The sequence below is a fragment of the Lampris incognitus genome, chromosome 2, assembly GCF_029633865.1.
Source record: "Lampris incognitus isolate fLamInc1 chromosome 2, fLamInc1.hap2, whole genome shotgun sequence".
Classification (NCBI taxonomy): Eukaryota; Metazoa; Chordata; class Actinopteri; order Lampriformes; family Lampridae; genus Lampris; species Lampris incognitus.
The window spans coordinates 151,289,341-151,306,333 of NC_079212.1; the positions used below are offsets into that span (position 1 = coordinate 151,289,341).

The 16,993-nt window shown below is 43.3% G+C and overlaps 1 protein-coding gene across 1 annotated transcript in view; it reads right to left on the reverse strand.

The window, feature by feature from the left end:
- The window catches only part of pcif1 (phosphorylated CTD interacting factor 1), a 143,377-nt gene that overhangs the window by 40,221 nt on the left and 86,163 nt on the right, over positions 1-16,993 (reverse strand). The window contains exons 12-15 of the mRNA XM_056274487.1: positions 15,767-15,853; positions 15,502-15,686; positions 7,360-7,453; positions 4,666-4,841 (exon numbers count right to left, since the gene is read on the reverse strand). Of these exons, the coding sequence (XP_056130462.1) occupies positions 4,666-4,841; positions 7,360-7,453; positions 15,502-15,686; positions 15,767-15,853 (542 nt within the window). The remainder of the gene's footprint in view (positions 1-4,665; positions 4,842-7,359; positions 7,454-15,501; positions 15,687-15,766; positions 15,854-16,993) is intronic.

Genomic DNA, 16,993 nt, shown 5'->3' on the forward strand with positions numbered 1-16,993 from the left:
AGTTTTATGAATGATGCAAACATTGGGCAGAATTTTAGAGAAATGTTCCATAGTTCCTTGGGGGCTAATAATTTTGACTTTACCTCTACCTATCTATCTATCTATCTATCTATCTATCTATCTATCTATCTATCTATCTATCTATCTATCTATCTATCTATCTATCTATCTATCTATCTATATATATACACTCACCGGCCACTTTATTAGGGTTAGGTTGTTGGTGCCAGACGGGCTGGTCTGAGTATTTCAGAAACTGCTGATCTACTGGGATTTTCATGCAAAACCATCTCTAGGGTTTACAGAGAATGGTCCGAAAAAGAGAAAATATCCAGTGAGCGGCAGTTCTGTGGGCGAAAATGCCTTGTTGATGCCAGAGGTCAGAGGAGAATGGCCAGACTGGTTCGAGCTGATAGAAAGGCAACAGTAACTCAAATAACCACTCATTACAACCGAGGTATGCAGAAGAGCATCTCTGAACGCACAACACGTCGAACCTTGAGGCAGATGGGCTACAGCAGCAGAAGACCACACCGGGTGCCACTCCTGTCAGCTAAGAACAGGAAACTGAGGCTACAATTCGCACAGAATTGGACAATAGAAGATTGGAAAAACGTTGCCTGGTCTGATGAGTCTCGATTTCTGCTGCGACATTCGGATGGTAGGGTCAGAATTTGGCGTCAACAACATGAAAGCATGGATCCATCCTGCCTTGTATCAACGGTTCAGGCTGCTGGTGGTGGTGTAATGGTGTGGGGGATATTTTCTTGGCACACTTTGGGCCCCTTAGTACCAATTGAGCATCGTGTCAACGCCACAGCCTACCTGAGTATTGTTGCTGACCATGTCCATCCCTTTATGACCACAGTGTTCCCATCTTCTGATGGCTACTTCCAGCAGAATAACGCGCCACGTCATAAAGCTCGAATCATCTCAGACTGGTTTCTTGAACATGACAATGAGTTCACTGTACTCAAATGGCCTCCACAGTCACCAGATCTCAATCCAATAGAGCACCTTTGGGATGTGGTGGACCGGGAGATTCGCATCATGGATGTGCAGCCGACAAATCTGCAGCAACTGCGTGATGCTATCATGTCAATATGGACCAAACTCTCTGAGGAATGTTTCCAGTACCTTGTTGAATCTATGCCACGAAGGATTAAGGCAGTTCTGAAGGCAAAAGGGGGTCCAACCCGGTACTAGCAAGGTGTACCTAATAAAGTGGCCAGTGAGTGTATATATATAATCCAGTTATTCAAGTAAATTCTGTATGAGACAGTACAAGCCTGTTTCATGCTATAAGCAATCATAAGCTGTCAATGAAACTACTACGCTTGTACTGTCTCATAGAGAATTTACTTGAATAACTGGATTTTATATATACATACGTACATGTATATACACACACACACACATATATATATATATCCATCTATCTATCTATCTATCTATCTATCTATCTATCTATCTATCTATCTATCTATCTATCTATCTATCTATCTATCTATCTATCTATCTATATTCCTCAGTGACCTATGACATCTCTAAGTTTCTGGCATCTGTTCTTAACCCGTTGGTAGGCAGTAAGGAGCATCACATTCAGAACACTATGGATGTTGTGGACAAGGTGAGGTACATTATTATGGAGAGGATGAAACAATGGTCTCTTATGATGTTAAGTCTCTCTTCACGTGTGTTCCTATTGATGAAGCAGTGGAGGTAGTCCAGATGAAATTACAAAACGACCCCACCCTTAGCAATAGGACCACCCTTAACACTGACCAAGTGTGTCTGCTCCTGAAGCTGTGTCTTCAGTCCACATACTTCACATACAGGGGGCAGTACTATAGGCAGAGGCGTGGGTATGCTATGAGTTCCCCAGTCTCACCTGTAGTCTTCTTACACTGTGAAATTACAACTGGTGATGGGGGACATTTGATTGTTGATGTTTATTGTAAACCAACACATACTGATCAGTACTTAGGGGTGGACTCTCATCATCCACTGGAGAACAAAGTAGGAGTCATCAGGACGCTGGACCACTGAGCTGACAACATCCCCACCAACACAGTGGCCGGGGAAGGGGAGAAATCCCACATTAAACAGGCCCTGGTTAAGTGTGGTTATCCTAACTGGGCGTTTGTCAAAGCCAGGAAGACCCCAAACATGTTGTTTTTATCTTTTGTTTTGTACTGATGTGGGCTGGGTGAATAGAAATCTCGTTTCTTTTGTGTACTCAAGTACATGATAGAAATGACAATAAATTGTTCTTGATTCTATAAACAGTGAACCAGCTGATCGAAGAGAGGAGAAGGACAAAAGCTGTCTAAGTGTAAACCAGTGGTGATTCTGTATGTGGCGGGAGTGTCAGAAAAGCTGAGCTGCATATTTTCAAAACACCGCATCTCAGTTGCTTTCAAACCCCAAAACACAATGCACCAGAAGTAGGTCCAGAAGTAGGTCCCCCGGCACAAACAGAGCAATATAGTGTATCTGTTAAGTGGCAGGAGGATTGTTGTGACTTGTACATTGGGGAAACTAAACAAAAACTGCCAAAAGGATGGCACAACACAGGAGAGCTAACACATCAGACCAGGACTCCATAGTCTACACCATCTACAGACCAGAACTCCACAGTCTACACCATCTACAGAACAGGACTCCACAGTCTACACCATCTACAGAACAGGACTCCACAGTCTACACCATCTACAGACCAGTACTCCACAGTCTACACCATCTACAGAACAGGACTTCACAGTCTACACCATCTACAGACCAGTGGCCACTCTTTAAGGGATGAGGATGTGCACATCCTTGATAGGAAGGAACGCTGGTTTGAACGGGGGGGTCAAAGAGGTCATCTATGTGAAGAGGGAACGACCATCCCTGAACTTAGGGGGGGTCGGTCTAAAAGTACATCTGTCACAATCTTACAACGCTGTGACTGCAGCATTCCCCAACCCACTGTGAATAGTACACATGGCCATTGTAACTTTAGTTAATGGTCACACCATATTTGCATATGAAACTGGTTGATGGTTTGGGTGGTTATACCACTGTATTGTTTATAAGGGTGGGGACACCTGCAGTCACTGTATTGCTTATAAGGGTGGGGACACCTGCAGTCACTGTATTGTTTATAAGGGTGGGGACACCTGCAGTCACTGTATTGTTTATAAGGGTGGGGACACCTGCAGTCACTGTATTGTTTATAAGGGTGGGGACACCTGCAGTCACTGTATTGTTTATAAGGGTGGGGACACCTGCAGTCACTGTATTGTTTATAAGGGTGGGGACACCTGCAGTCACTGTATTGTTTATAAGGGTGGGGACACCTGCAGTCACTGTATTGTTTATAAGGGTGTGGACACCTGCAGTCACTGTATTGTTTATAAGGGTGTGGACACCTGCAGTCACTGTATTGTTTATAAGGGTGGGGACACCTGCAGTCACTGTATTGTTTATAAGGGTGGGGACACCTGCAGTCAGGTGAGACTGAAGAGGACACTTAGATGATGATGAAACGTTTTTGTGTCCTGCTGAACTGATTCAACCTTGTGATTGTTCTTCCCACCACAGCACCGTGTCCATGCTGCAGCACATCAACAGAAAGTGTCCTGCCGATAAGGGTTTCTTTGTGTTTGATATGTGCCCTCCTGTACACTGAAGTCACCTTACATGACAAGATGTAATGAGACTGAATAAAATAAGAGCAACACTAGAAATAAAAGCACATCATGAAGACGGACATCAGACAGAGTATACATTCTGGGCTAGAGTGAATATTAAATCAAACTGTTGCTCTAACATGACATGCTTCAAAGTACTGTTTTCATATGCAATTAACTTAATTAATCATCAGAATAATCAATATTTTTTATTATTTGATTGCCAAAATATCCATAGTGAAAGCCCAAGGGGAGCAGTAAGGTGTAGAGTAATATGATGTAGTATAGTGAGTTGTAGTATACTGTGGTGCAGTACAGTGTGAGATGTAGTATAGTGTCATGTAGTACAGTGTGATGTAGTATAGTGTGAGATGTAGTATACTGTGATGTAGTATAGTGTGATCTAGATGTACAGTGTGAGATGTAGTATAGTGTGAGATGCAGTACAGTGTGAGATGCAGAATAGTGTGAGAAGTGGTATAGTGTGAGATGTAGTATAGTGTGATGTAATACAGTGTGAGATGTAGTAGTCTGAGATGTAGTACAGTGTGATGTAGTATAGTGTGAGATGTAGTACAGTGTGAGATGTAGTATAGTGTGATGTAGTATAGTGTGAGATGTAGTACAGTGTGAGATGTAGTATAGTGTGATGTAGTATAGTGTGAGATGTAGTACAGTGTGAGATGTAGTATAGTGTGAGATGTAGTACAGTGTGAGATGTAGTATAGTGTGAGATGTAGTACATTGTGAGATGTAGTATAGTGTGAGATGTAGTACAGTGTGATGTAGTATAGTGTGAGTAGTACAGTGTGTGATGTAATATAGTGTGAGAAGTAGTACAGTGTGATGTAGTATAGTGTGAGATGTAGTACAGTGTGAGATGTAGCATAGTGTGAGAAGTAGTACAGTGTGTGATGTAATATAGTGTGATGTAGTACAGTGTGATGTAGTATTGTGTGAGATGTAGTACAGTGTGAGATGCTAACAGTACCTCTTGCAGATGTGTTGACTACCAGAGCGGTACTCATGTTCGTAGGCTGGTACACTGAGCTGCTGGCGCAGGAAGCGGCTCCCCTCCATCCTGCTGAGGGCTGGGGTCACGGGGTCACGCCACTCCGGCACAAACACAATAAATGATAAGGGCTCACTGGAACGCTCCAACAGATCCTACACACACACGCACACACACGCACACAAAGTTACGGGAGCATCTAAGTGACTGAGAAGTGGGTAGTTTTAATGCCAGGCCTGAGGGCAGGACAGCTGATCAGACCGGTGTGTGGGTAGTTTAATGCCAGGTTTGAGGGCAGGGCAGCTGATCAGACCGGTGTGTGGGTAGTTTAACGCCAGGCCTGAGGGCAGGGCAGCTGATCAGACCGGTGTGTTGGTAGTTTAATGCCAGGCCTGAGAGCAGGGCAGCCGATCAGACCGGTGTGTGGGTAGTTTAATGCCAGGCGTGAGGGCAGGGCAGCTGATCAGACCGGTGTGTGGGTAGTTTTATGCCAGGCTTGAGGGCAGAGCAGCTGATCAGACAGGTGTGTGGGTAGTTTAATGCCAGGCATGAGGGCAGGGCAGCTGATCAGACTGGTGTGTGGGTAGTTTAATGCCAGGCCTGAGCGCAAGGCAGCTGATCAGACCGGTGTGTGGGTAGTTTAATGCCAGGTGTGAGGGCAGGGCAGCTGATCAGACCGGTGTGTGGGTAGTTTAATGCCAGGGCTGAGGGCAGGGCAGCTGATCAGACTGGTGTGTGGGTAGTTTAATGCCAGGCCTGAGGGCAAGGCAGCTGATCAGACCAGTGTGTGGGTAGTTTAATGCCAGGCGGAGGGCAGGGCAGCTGATCAGACCGGTGTGTGGGTAGTTTAATGCCAGGGCTGAGGGCAGGGCAGCTGATCAGACCGGTGTGTGGGTAGTTTAATGTCAAGCCTGAGGGCAGGGCAGCTGATCAGACTGGTGTGTTCAACATGCACGACATTAGCATGATGCCAACAACCACACTGAGCACAAGGTTAGTTTTTAGGCTCTAAGTTCGAACTGTGGTGTGGAGATGAAGGTCTTCTAACAAACTCCAGAGCCAGTTACAGTTCCCAAGAGTAGAAAGAACCTCCCGAGTTTTACCACCATCTCCCCAGACTCATAAAAAGCAGTTTGGGAGATGTGTTTGATGATCTATGTAAAAATGAATTGTGAATGCGGTAGTCAGTGCTACTTGTTCACATGCACGTCACAACACTTTACAGCACACTGTGAAGCTTGTCTTTGTGACTTGACACATTACACTGCCCACCGTTCATGTAGCGATGACTGTCAGGTGCTTTCCAGTCCCTGCACGTCTGTTACGTATGTTGTTGAAAGCACTGGTGTTGTCTGTGAATGAGAACATTCACAGACAAAGCACTGGTGGTTGAGTTTTGGTGGTCATAACATGAATACAGATGCTTCATTACAAACTGGGCTACATAGTTGCCTGCTGGAGTGCAGTGCCACCTCTCGCTCACACAACACAGTGCATGGTTTGCTGTGGCGTGCAGTGATGTGGTGGCAGTGGTTAAAGCAATATGTTGAGTTTGTAGCTCTGTGTTTTGTTTGTGATTCCATGTTGCCTATGGCATAATATACCCCCCCCAAAACAAAGTCTTGTTGCATGGACTTGCATGGAGTTGGGAGCAGATAAAGTACAGGATTACTTCAAAAACAGTAGTAAGAACAATAAAAGAGCTGGTTGATGCCTGTACGAATATGTCAGCCATGCATCAGCATGCTAAAAGTTAACGTTCACAGAGAGCCGGAAGCATTATATGTTTAGCCACCATACATTATTATTATTATCATTACCATTAATATTATTAATATCATCATAATTATTATTATCATTATTATTACTATCATGATCATTATTATCATATCATTATCATCATATCATTATTATCATTACTATCATGATCATTATTATCATGATCATTATTATTATTATGTCTGTTGATTTTTGCTCTGTCGTTCTATTGTTCCATCCATCCATTATCCAGACCGCTTATCCTGCTCTCAGGGTCGCGGGGATGCTGGAGCCTATCCCAGCAGTCATTGGGCGGCAGGCAGGGAGGCACCCTGGACAGGCCGCTAGGCCATCACACAGGGCCCGCCCACACACACACACACACACATTCACACCCAGGGACAATTTAGTATGGCCGATTCACCTGACCTACATGTCTTTGGACTGTGGGAGGAAACTGGAGCACCCGGAGGAAACCCACACAGACATCGGGAGAACATGCAAACTCAACACAGACGACGACTACCCCGGGGTTTGAACCCAGGACCTTCTTGCTCAGAGGCAATCGCGCTAACCACTGTGTCATTTATTATTATTGTTGTTGTTATAGCTTTAGTCTATTTGTGTCAATATTGAAAAAGCCTACAGCTGATAATGTTTTGCCATTAGTTATAGCTAATATTCACTTGTTCACTTGAAAAATAAATAGCGCACAAGTAAACTGAAATGTAAATGCTCAATTGTGGGGGGGTTTTGATGGGAAAAAAAGGATGCATTGAATTGTTTACATAAACAAGTGTTAGTAGCAGCGCAGGCAGTAAGAAGCTCATGTGGCCTTCATCGACACCATCACGTCAAAGCTAGTTGTGTTGTGTCATGACAGGCAGGAAGTGCATTCATCTGGCCCCGCCTCACCTCAAAGTGCGTTACCATGGCATCCATCAGCTCCTCACAAAATGGAGGATTGGCCTCAAAGGACCCGCTGACAGTGGAGAAATCCAGGAAGGGTCTGAGGACAGACAATCAGATCACACATTAACCACATAGTAGTTAGTACACCACTACCATAACAACACATAGTACCACACAGTAGCTAGTACACCACTACCATAACAACACATAGTACCACATACCCACCAGTACATATCTCTACACTCACTCCCACTGGAACACAAACAAGTACCACATGACTACTCCTCTCACAGCAACATGAGACTCGGGTTTCCCTGGGATCTCCTTCACCGTGAAAGGGTCCATGGCTCACAACACAGTAATCTTCCTACAAATACTGCACGGTATTTTCACTGGATGTCATAGTGTGAGGGCGTCTAACAGAATCTCAGGATTCACACACAGCACCAACAGCAAAGACAACGACTGAGTAAAGACGACTGAGTAAAGACTGAATGAAGAAAGTAAATACCGAGTAAAGACGCGGAGTAAAGACAGTAAAGATGACTGAGTAAAGACTGCGTAAAGACTTAGTAAAGACTGAGTAAAGATGACGGCGTAAAGACGACTGAGTAAAGATGACTGAGTAAAGACAACTGAGTAAACATAAAGGTGACTCAATAACAACGATTGAGTGAAGACAAACGAGTAAAGACGACTGAGTAAAGACAGATGAGCAGACGACTGAGTAAAGACGACTGAGTAAAGACTGAGTAAAGACGACTGAGTAGAGACTGACTGAAGACAGTAAATACTGAGTAAAGATGTGGAGTAAAGACGACTGAGTAAAGACGATTGAGTAAAGACAGTAAAGTTGACTGAGTAAAGACTGAGTAAAGACTGAGTAAAGATGACGGTGTAAAGACGACTGAGTAAAGACTGAGTAAAGATGACTGAGTAACGATGACTGAGTAAAGATGACTGAGTAAAGACCGAGTAAAGATGACTGAGTTAAGACGACTGAGTAAAGACAAATGAGTAGAGACGACTGATAAAGACAACTGATAAAGACGACTGAGTAAAGACGACCAAGTAAATACTGAGTAAAAACGACTGAGTAAAGACAAATGAGCAGAGACGACTGAGTCACGACGACTGAGTAAAGAATGAGTAAAAATGACTTGAGTTAAGACGACCGAGTAAAGACAAATGAGTAGAGACGACTGATGAAGACGACTGAGTAAATATGACCGAGTAAATACTGAGTAAAGACGACTGAGTAAAGACGAATGAGCAGAGACGACTGAGTCACGATGACTGAGTAAAGAATGAGTAAAAATGACTTGAGTTAAGACGACTGAGTAAAGACAATTGAGTAGAGATGACTGATGAAGACGACTGAGTAAAGACAAATGAGTAGAGACGATTGAGTGGAGACGATTGAGTGGAGACGACAGCTTTTCAAACAGCTTTCCATATTCTGCTGCGCTGTAGCTGCAGTGTGGAGCAGCTGATGGAAGAACAGCAGAAAGTAACTGAACATTGTGCAGATACTGTAAATCCATGAAGAAGAACAGCCGGGAACAAGCTGGTCCTCTGACCATTTTTCAAGCTCAAGTAACTGAGGGGGCGGCCATAGGACAGGTGTGAGGGATCGGCTTGGTGTGTGAGAGGGCTTTATCCACATTCCCATGATTTGTAACGCAGAAAACATTACGATTGTGGTGAAACAGGACAAATAGTGAAATACCACTGAAACATACTACACACAGTCAGGGATGTGTCATGCCGTGTTATCAAAACACACGTTTGCTTTTCTCCTCTTGTGAGGACCCTCACTGCCGGAAAATTTATATATATATGTATATATACACTACCGTTCAAAAGTTTGGGATCACCCAAACAATTTTGTGTTTTCCATGAAAAGTCACACTTATTCACCACCATATGTTGTGAAATGAATAGAAAATAGAGTCAAGACATTGACAAGGTTAGAAATAATGATTTGTATTTGAAATAAGATTTTTTTTACATCAAACTTTGCTTTCGTCAAAGAATCCTCCATTTGCAGCAATTACAGCATTGCAGACCTTTGGCATTCTAGCTGTTAATTTGTTGAGGTAATCTGGAGAAATTGCACCCCACGCTTCCAGAAGCAGCTCCCACAAGTTGGATTGGTTGGATGGGCACTTCTTTGAGCAGATTGAGTTTCTGGAGCATCACATTTGTGGGGTCAATTAAACGCTCAAAATGGCCAGAAAAAGAGAACTTTCATCTGAAACTCGACAGTCTATTCTTGTTCTTAGAAATGAAGGCTATTCCATGCGAGAAATTGCTAAGAAATTGAAGATTTCCTACACCGGTGTGTACTACTCCCTTCAGAGGACAGCACAAACAGGCTCTAACAGGTACTATTTAATGAAGATGCCAGTTGGGGACCTGTGAGGCGTCTGTTTCTCAAACTAGAGACTCTAATGTACTTATCTTCTTGCTCAGTTGTGTAACGCGGCCTCCCACTTCTTTTTCTACTCTGGTTAGAGCCTGTTTGTGCTGTCCTCTGAAGGGAGTAGTACACACCGGTGTAGGAAATCTTCAGTTTCTTAGCAATTTCTCGCATGGAATAGCCTTCATTTCTAAGAACAAGAATAGACTGTCGAGTTTCAGATGAAAGTTCTCTTTTTCTGGCCATTTTGAGCGTTTAATTGACCCCACAAATGTGATGCTCCAGAAACTCAATCTGCTCAAAGAAGTGCCCATCCAACCAATCCAACTTGTGGGAGCTGCTTCTGGAAGCGTGGGGTGCAATTTCTCCAGATTACCTCAACAAATTAACAGCTAGAATGCCAAAGGTCTGCAATGCTGTAATTGCTGCAAATGGAGGATTCTTTGACGAAAGCAAAGTTTGATGTAAAAAAAATCTTATTTCAAATACAAATCATTATTTCTAACCTTGTCAATGTCTTGACTCTATTTTCTATTCATTTCACAACATATGGTGGTGAATAAGTGTGACTTTTCATGGAAAACACAAAATTGTTTGGGTGATCCCAAACTTTTGAACGGTAGTGTATATATATATATATATATATATATATATATAGCGTTTTTTTTCCAGAAACCGTCAATGGTGTTGATGAAAGTGCTCAACAAACGAGAAGCGGAATAATAAGATAGATGTAGGAATAAACTTTACAATTTAACTTTAACTTGCTATGAATTAAAGTTTTTTCCTACATCTTTACATATATCTATATCTATATATCTATATATATCTCTAGCTCTCTCTCTCTCTCTGTAATAACTTTGTTGAAAGAAACACTCAACGGTAAGGAAAGTGCTCAACAAATAAGGAGCAAAATAATCAAGTGAGTCAAGTAAATTCTCTATGAGACGGTACAAGCCTATAACAATATAATATAATATAATAGCTGCCAATAAATAATATATTATTTATTGACAGCTGATGATTGCTTATGGCATGAAACAGGCTTTCAAAAAGTCAAAGTATCTTTATTGTCCCTTGTTGCAGGGAAATTAGTTTGCAGCCAGTATAAAAAACTCTCACACAAAGACAAAACATACAAACACCAAGCGGACTTGGCAACAGGACATAGTGGGCAAAGAGAACCAAAGTAGTTCAAATATCAAATATACAGACCAAGGCAACAAGCGGTCTGCAGACAACAGATGAATACTATCTACCATTTAACAATTGGACGGCAGTGGGGACAAAGGAAGCCCTGTATCTCTTAGTCCTAACACAGGACATCCTCAACTGACCACCTGAAGGTAACAGCTCAAACTCTGGCCGAAGGGGGTGACCTTGGCACTCCAGAAGGGAAGTAGCCTTTCTTAACACCTTCCTATTATAAAGGTCAGTAAGCTGGGCTTGGCTTGCCCCTGATATCTTGCTAGCCCATTTGATAAGTCTATCAAGATGTTTTGTATTGGCCAGAGTCAAGTTACCAAACCAAGCAACAATACAGTACATTAAACCCGTTTCAGTAAAACTTGTAGTCATCATCTGGGAGGAGACATTAAATGTCCACATTTTCCTCAGGAAAAAAAGGCTTTGTTGGACCTTCTCTGATGTGGGAGCAACGTGAGTTTCACAGCACAGTTTGTTGTCAAGAATAACCCCCAGATATTTGTAGCTGTCCACAAGCTCAATGTCAGCACCTTTAATGCTGGTTGGTACAGGACTAGGGGGAGTCTTTCTAAAACTGATTATCATATCTTTAGTTTTAGACACATTTAAGTGGAGAAACGACTCATCACACCAAGATACAAAATCATTGACCACAGGTCCGTGGTGTTCCTCCTCCACTTCAAGGAGACTTACAATCACTGAATCATCTGCAAATTTGAATATGTGTCTATTGGTATGGTTGCTATAGCGACAGTCATTAGTGTACATGATGCAGAGTACGGGGAATGGCAACAGCTCTGAGGGGAACCAGTTGATGAGTACAGCTGATTGGAAAAAGATCCATTAACCCTCACACCCTGGGACCTATCAGTCAAGAAGTCCAGTATTCAGCCAACTAGTAGATTAAGATCCAGTCTGAAGAGATGAATTAGCTTATCTGCTAACAGATGTGGCTGGATTGTGTTAAAGCCTGAGGAGAAATCTATAAACAACAGCCTGGCATGAGCATTTGTTCCCTCAAGATGGCGCTACAGAAAATTTAAAAGTGTTATCATAGCATCTTGTACACCCCTATCGGACCTGTGTACAAATTGCAGTGGGTCGAGGGATTTCTTCACCTGCGATAAAACCTCGTTTTTAATGAGCTTCTAAAACATCTTCATGATTAGAGAAGTCAACGCTACTGGTCTATAGTCATTTAATGTCACAGGGGTTCTGGTCTTGGCAACTGGTACAATTGTGGAATGTTCCCATAATTTAGGGACCCTCTGTTGCTGAAGGGATAGTGTGAAAATAGCGTGAAAGATTCCACACAACTGTTCAGCACACGTTTTAAGAACCTGGCCACAGACATTATCAGGTCCAGGGCTTTTGCTGGACTTGGTGACTTAAGTGTTTTTCCACACTTTTGATATCAACAGTCCAAGCTGGGAGAGCTCTAGTGCTGTTCTTTAATGTGTTCAGCTTGTCTGTGAAGTCACGATTATCAAATCTTAAGTAAAATGTGTTTAACTCATCAGCCAACTGTTTATCTGAATTAAAACCAGCCAGAGCAATGTTCCTGATGCCTTTGTCTTTATACCCAGTCATAGATTTCATACCGTTCCAGGCGACCCTGAAATTGTTACTGCTCAGCTCAGCTTCTAGTTTACCTCTGTACCCAAGTTACTTCTCGGCTCAGCTTGTAGTTTATCCCTGTACCTGAGTTACTGCTCGGCTCAGATTCTAGTTTATCCCTGTACCTGAGTTACTGCTCAGCTCAGCTTCTAGTTTATCTCTGTACCCAAGTTACTGCTCGGCTCAGCTTCTAGTTTATCTCTGTACCTATGCTACTGCTTGGCTCAGCTTCTAGTTTATCTCTGTACCTGTGCTACTGCTTGTCTCAGCTTCTAGTTTACCCCTGTACCTGTGCTACTGCTTGGCTCAGCTTCTAGTTTATCCCTGTACCTGAGTTACTGCTCGGCTCAGCTTCTAGTTTATCCCTGTACCCGAGTTACTGCTCAGCTCAGCTTGTAGTCTATCCCTCTACCTGAGTTACTGCTCGGCTCAGCTTCTAGTTTACCCCTGTACCTGATTTACTGCTCAGCTCAGCTTCTAGTTTATCAACTGAAGCTTGTCTTAAATGCTGAAAAAACAAACTTATGGTGTTTTCAAACACTAGGAAGTCAGCTTCTAGTTTATCCCTGTACCGAGTTACTGCTCAGCTCAGCTCCTAGTTTAGCTCTATACCCAAGTTGCTGCTCAACTCAGCATCTAGTTTATCCATGTACCCGAGTTACTGCTCAGCTCAGCCTCTGTACCTGAGTTACTGCTCAGCTCAGCTTCTAGTTTATCTCTGTACCCGAGTTACTGCTCAGCTCAGCTTCTAGTTTATCCCTGCACCTGAGTTACTGCTCAGCTCAGCTTCTAGTTTAACTCTGTACCCGAGTTACTGCTCAGTTCAGCTTCTAGTTTATCCCTGTACCTGAGTTACTGCTCAGCTCAGCCTCTAGTTTATCTTTGTACCTGAGTTACTGCTCAGCTCAGCTTCTAGTTTATCCCTGTACCTGAGTTTAGCCTTTTGATTTCTGACCTGATCTCCTTCTTTGTTTCCTTAACTACAGTACCATCGCGCTCTTTAAAAGCATTTTTCCTTTAATGAATCCCACCCTTAAGGGCTGATGAAGCCCATGGTTTGTTGTTAGGGAAGATCTCGACAGCCTTGGTCGGAATCACGTTGTCTGTACAAAAGGAGATATAGCTACACACATCGTCTCTTAGCTCATCAATATTGTCTGAGGATTCAGTAAACACTGACCAGTCTGTACAGTCGAAGCACCCCTGCAGGGCCAGAGAAGAGTCAGTATTTCAGACCTTCGGCTGCCTTACGTGTACTTTCTCTCTCCTCAACACAGTCTAATATACAGGCAGAAGATGCGCCGTATTGTGATCGTAAGATCCGAGAGCGGGGCTCGCCTCAGACTTGTACGCTCCCTTTATGGAGCCATACAGAGGTCCAGAATTTTATTGTGACATGTAGGACAACTGACATACTGATACAAGTTATTCAATGTTTTCTTCAAGTTCCAGTGGTTAAAGCCTCCCAGTATAATATTGGAGGTATCCGGAGAGATAGATTGAAGTGACTGTACCACTTTGAAGATGGTGTCCGCCGCAACTTCTGCGTTGGCCTTGGGATGAATGTACACAATGGTGCCATGTTTCCGTAAATGCTAAGAGACAAGCATCCCTGTATTCACGTAAATGTCTGGTATTCGCGTGTAATTCGTCCATTTGATTCCTCAATGACTGAATGTTGGCCAGGATCATGGAGCGAAGGGGAACGCGATTGTTTTGCAGTTGCTTACGTAACTGCTGGCGCACACTGCCTGTCTTCCCTCACTTCCTGGTATAGGCCGCATTCTTAAAGTCATTACTTGTGAACGTGGGATCACTAGATATAATCCGATTTATGTCAGAGATCCATGAGGAAAGTGTTGAATCCAGGGTCTGGTGATTCCGTCGCCGATTTAAGAAAACTCCCGCGTGTACTGGGTTCTTTGAGAGTGTGTGGCCCGAGGCAAAATTTGTAAATATTGCCAAAAGCAGGTAAAATAAAATCTCCATCTCCAAACTGACCAAGAAAAAACTAGTGAGACTTGATAACCAGCTAAGAAAAGAAAAGAAAAAGAAAATATATAAAACAACAATAAGAAGGAAATAATCTCCCACACAGAAACTAGCTGTAGGCGCCGGACTGAGCATGCGCTATGGTTTGTAATATCTCATAAAGAATTTACTTGACTCACTGGATTATTTTGCTCCTTATTTGTTGAGCACTTTCCTACCGTTGAGTGTTTCTTTTAACAAAGTTATGATAGAATTCAGTTTTACCATGTGTGTCACTTGAACTAATGCATTTTTAAAAAAGCCCCCCCAGTTCACCTTTTGAGCAAATCCCCCAATACCCATGTCATCAGACAGACACGTCTGCATACAGCAAATCAGATTAACTCATCAAATTATGAAACTCCACTCACTCTTACCACAAACCCTTGCCAGTACTTGTCACTCAAAGCTTAACTCCTGACGAGCACAAGACCACTTCTGCACAGTTCTTGAAATAACCGAGATCAATGACAAATAAAAGTTATTAAAACACAATATTCCTCTCACAAATGTGTCAGAAGGTTTCATTATGTCATCTTCAATGATCCTTAGTATGGAAAGTTAAATTTCATTACCGATTTTGGTTCAACTTTAATCAGCAGAACTACATGCCTAACCTTAACCCCTGCCCTAATATTCATCTAATCTCAATTCAGTTCAGTTCAATTTATTGTCATTAAAAACGACGCGCAGGCACATGTTAAAAACCAAATGAGGGAAACCATGAGGAAGTGAATGCAGGCCAAAATGTCCTCATTCTTATAGTTCAGAACTCAAATTAGTACCACACATATAGCGGAACAAGAATAAACACACACACACACACACTACCACATCACCAACACATGTACACAGGCACGCACACCCACCCTCTTGATCCGAAGAAGCAGTCTATGTCCGGGAAGGCCGAGCAGAACTGTTTGAAGTAACAGTTGAGAGGAGAAGCAAAGCACTCAAAGGAAACTCCAAACTGTTTGTTTAACGCTTCAAAAACAGAAACAGGCAGCGCCCCCTGGAGTCCCGTTCCTTCATTAACGCCACTGCCAAACATTACCTGCAAACACAAACGCACTTGAACTAAGCAGCTTACTTATTAGAGAACCATATGAGCAGAGGGCACATCCTGAGGCTTACCTGGTATCTCTTGATGAGGCACCACACTCTGGAGAGGAACTTCTCAAAGCGAGGGTCATCAATACAACTGTATCGATACAACAGCTCCTTCAGAGACACACACACACACACACACACACACACACACACACACACACACACACACACACACACACACACACACACACATTTTAATGTCTTATCTGAATCCACTTCTTTTGTCGTCTTGGTTAATTACAGTAGAGTGTGTGTGTTTGTGTATATATTCATCTCATCATCAGCTGCTTCTCTGGGGTCAGGTCACGGTGCCAGCAAGCTATGTAGGGCACTTCAGATGTCCCCCTTCCCAGCAAAGCCCTCTAGCTCCTCCTGGGAGAGCCCAAGGCGTTCCCAGGCCAGACTGGACATGTAGTCCCTCCAGCGAGTTCTGGGTCTACCCGGGGTCTCCTCCCAGTTGGCCGTGCCCGGAAAACCTCCAAAGGAAGGCGCCCAGGAGGCATCCTAATCAGCAGCTGAAACAAGTTTCCTCCGTAGGGTGTCTGGGCTCAGCCTTAGAGATAGGGTGAGGAGCTTGGACATCCGGAGGGAACTTGGAGTAGAACCGCTGCTCCTTCGTGTCGAAAGGAGCCAGTTGAGGTGGTTCGGGCATCTGATTAGGATGCCTCCTGGGTGGGCACCTTTCTTTGTGTATATATATGTGTGTATATATACACATGCCATAAAACAACAATATGCTGTAAACTTAGAGGAACTGACTGGGCCAGTTCATAGTAGCTAAGTCCCTGCAGACATAGGGCCATATCTTAAAACCAGGCTTGTACCATGGGCAGATAGTAAACAGGATATCACAGTTTGAAACTATGTGTTTACGACATTCTCTTTGCAAATCTTTGATCCTGCTGACAGAATAAATCAAACATGTGGAAGAGAGTGTGATAGCTTTTCTTTAGTTTTAGTTGTCCATGTTGAAAAGTTTCTAGGTGGACGTTTCTAAGTCTAACTCACTGGCCTTGGACAGCAAAGGGCGGAACATGTCCAACCAGATGTGGTTGGCATCAATCAGAACTCTAGATGAGTTTCTCACATCCATAAGACCAGACTATCCTGAGCCACCCCTGCAGAGTCATCACAGGGCTGCTTGAAAGGTCGTTGCAGAAGTGACAGCAGTGTTGCTCATAGAGGAACAGGTAGTAGAGAAAGTTGTAGTGTTTGCAGTGGTAACGGTGGTACTGGTAGTACTAGTACTGG